Genomic DNA, 2494 nt, shown 5'->3' with positions numbered 1-2494 from the left:
AAAAAACGAAAGGCTGAAGGTTCGAGCCTATCTGAAGAAAGGCCTGGGAAACTCTTTCCCAATAAATCAGCATAGAAAACTCTATATGCAGCTACACGGTGTCAGTATGAATTGAAGTTGGCATGACAGCAATGGAGACCAAGTGCTGCAGTGGGTAAAGCAGGGAAATGTGAACTGCTGGTCAGCTGTTCAAACTCCTGAGCCACTCCTAGGGAGAGCGGTGAGGCCATCTGCTTGTGTACAAAATAGAGTTTCAAAACTCTGAGGATCAGCGTTCCCCTGTCCTAGAGAGTCTGTATGCGTTGAATCAACTGTATGGCAGCAAGTTTGTTGTTTGCATTTGAGTCCTGGCACATGGCTCAGGACTGTTTTGTACATTCTCCTTCAGGTATAAATTTGGTTGGAATCTTGATCTAAAAAAAAAACTACCACTGAATGCCAGGGAGAAGAATGGTGCATGGTTGTTTATCTAAAACAAACATTTTGAAATAGCAGAAAACTGTCCTGCAAACATAAATGTCAATCAATGGTAGGGGCCCCTATTCCCCAGCCTGAATATCAGGGGGACCTATTGGGTCCCATCAAGACAGTATATGCATTAGCTCCTTCAAATACAAATGTTTGACTAGCACTCCCCTCACTTTCAAAGTCATCAAATATTTTAACTCACTGCCAGCACAATTCTGACTCATGGTGAACCTGTAATGCTGGGTACAATTGCCCCTGTGGGTTTCCAAGACTGTAACTCCTTACAGGCATGGAAAGCCTCCTCTTTTCTCTGTGAGGCGGCTGATGACCTCACGAGGCCACCAGGGTTCCTTCATCTAATCTTAAAGCCTCAGAAACAATATTTGAGCTGACTGCACACTAGCTTGCTCCCATTTTTCTGTAATCCAAACATGACTGCCAAATAGTTTTGACTGAAATGAGAAAACAGTAGTTGGCTTACTTTCCTCAACTTAAAAAAAAAATGTTAAGAGAAACCCTTTCAAAGTGCAATACTGTACTTTGAAAACAAAAGCCATCCAAGTGAATTAAATTGTGAGGTCTGACTCCACTGTAGGAATATTTATCAAGCGACTGTTTTTAACTTTAGAAGAGTAGATCTAATTGGTTGAAGCATTTTGATTAAAAATCATTTGTAGGTGATTTCAATAAGTATAGTCACAGAGCGTCCTCTACTGGCAGAAAAAAAGGGCACTTTTATAATCAGATTTCGTTGAGTGCTCTTGCCCTTGGTGGTCCAGGTGATTGCCCTTGGCCCAAGGTGGTCCAGGTGATTCCGACTCATAGCGACCCTAGGTTTCCCAGGGTATGTGTCTTTACTGGAGCAGATAGCCCCAGCTTTCTCCCACTATGGTTAGCATTCCAACCCTTACCCGACAGCGCCACCAAAATTCCAACTTGACTGCCACTGAGTGGATGCTCGTTCAGAGACCTTCCAGGGTACCCTGCCCCTCCCTGTGATTCCGAGACTATCATTGTTAATGAGAATAGAATGCCTGTCTTCTGCAGAGCTGGGTGGTAGTTTCAAACAGCTGAGCTTTCGGATCGCAGCCCAACGTGTAACCACACCACCACCACCTGGAGTCCCATAAACCTTTAACTCACAACCATTGAGTCGATGTGGACCCTATATAAGGCCGAATAGAACTGCCCCTGTGGACTAATTTCTTTACTACGGAAGTGGAAAGTCTCATCTTTCTCCTAAAGGCCAGCTAGTGGTTTTGAACTGCTGACTTTTGGGTTAGCAACCCAAAGAGCAACCTGGACTCCTTAAGGCTCAGGGTTAGTGCTTGTTTTTAGCATTTGTGCACACATCGGGCTGCGGTACAGAAATATTGCTTTTCTGAACAAAAGTGCATCAGAGTATTAACTTTTGAAGGCAGCAGAATTTCTCTGAGAAAACTAAGCGACAGGTCTGATGATTCCAAAAAGTACTAAATCCACCAGCTGGATTGGGCCCTGGAGCTTCCTTACAGCTGAGCTTGCTGCGGAAGGGTCGCCTAGGGCCAACGAGAACTTGAGGGAAGTAGTTAAGCAGAGCCCAAGGGCGGAGCCCAGCACCCAGCGCCTGCAGACCCCGGCCTGCGGGCCTGGCGCCTCCAGCCCCGCCGCGCCCCGCCCAGACACGCCCTCCAGCCCTACTTCGCGCGCTCTCCCGCACCGCCGTGGCCATCTCGTTCAAGAGTTCCTCCGCGACGGTCGGCAACGTGACCGCCATGGCACCCCGGGCCGCGCCCTCCTCAGAAATGCCTCGTGGCAGCAGCACCTGCGACCGCCGTGGGGCGGAGATTCTCTTACCCCGCCCACAAGGGGGCGGGACCAGGAGGGGGGACGTAGCCGTGCGTCACGGCGCACGCGGGTGTCAAGGACGACTCCCGGGAGCGCTCGGCGCCGGGGGCGGGGCGTTCTCGCGTTCGGCCGGGTTTCAGAGCGCCGAGGACGCGGCCGGAGCATGTTCCGGCTTCTGAGCCGGGGCTTCGGCCTGCGC

General features: G+C 49.8%; 1 protein-coding gene across 1 annotated transcript in view; it reads right to left on the bottom strand.

Annotated features, from left to right (window-relative positions):
- The window catches only part of ZSWIM7 (zinc finger SWIM-type containing 7), an 18297-nt gene extending 16062 nt beyond the window's left edge, over window positions 1-2235 (bottom strand). Inside the window, exon 1 of the mRNA XM_013006303.2 lies at window positions 2149-2235. Coding sequence (XP_012861757.2) covers window positions 2149-2224 — 76 coding nt within the window. The 5' untranslated portion in view covers window positions 2225-2235. The remainder of the gene's footprint in view (window positions 1-2148) is intronic.
- Between the last annotated feature and the right edge of the window lie 259 nt (window positions 2236-2494).

This window comes from Echinops telfairi, unplaced genomic scaffold (genome assembly GCF_000313985.2).
Source record: "Echinops telfairi isolate 266 unplaced genomic scaffold, ASM31398v2 ScPeMD7_2010;HRSCAF=2546, whole genome shotgun sequence".
Taxonomy (NCBI): Eukaryota; Metazoa; Chordata; class Mammalia; order Afrosoricida; family Tenrecidae; genus Echinops; species Echinops telfairi.
The sequence above is the reverse complement of the archived record's forward strand: the minus strand, read 5'-3'. Positions and strand labels throughout refer to the sequence as shown.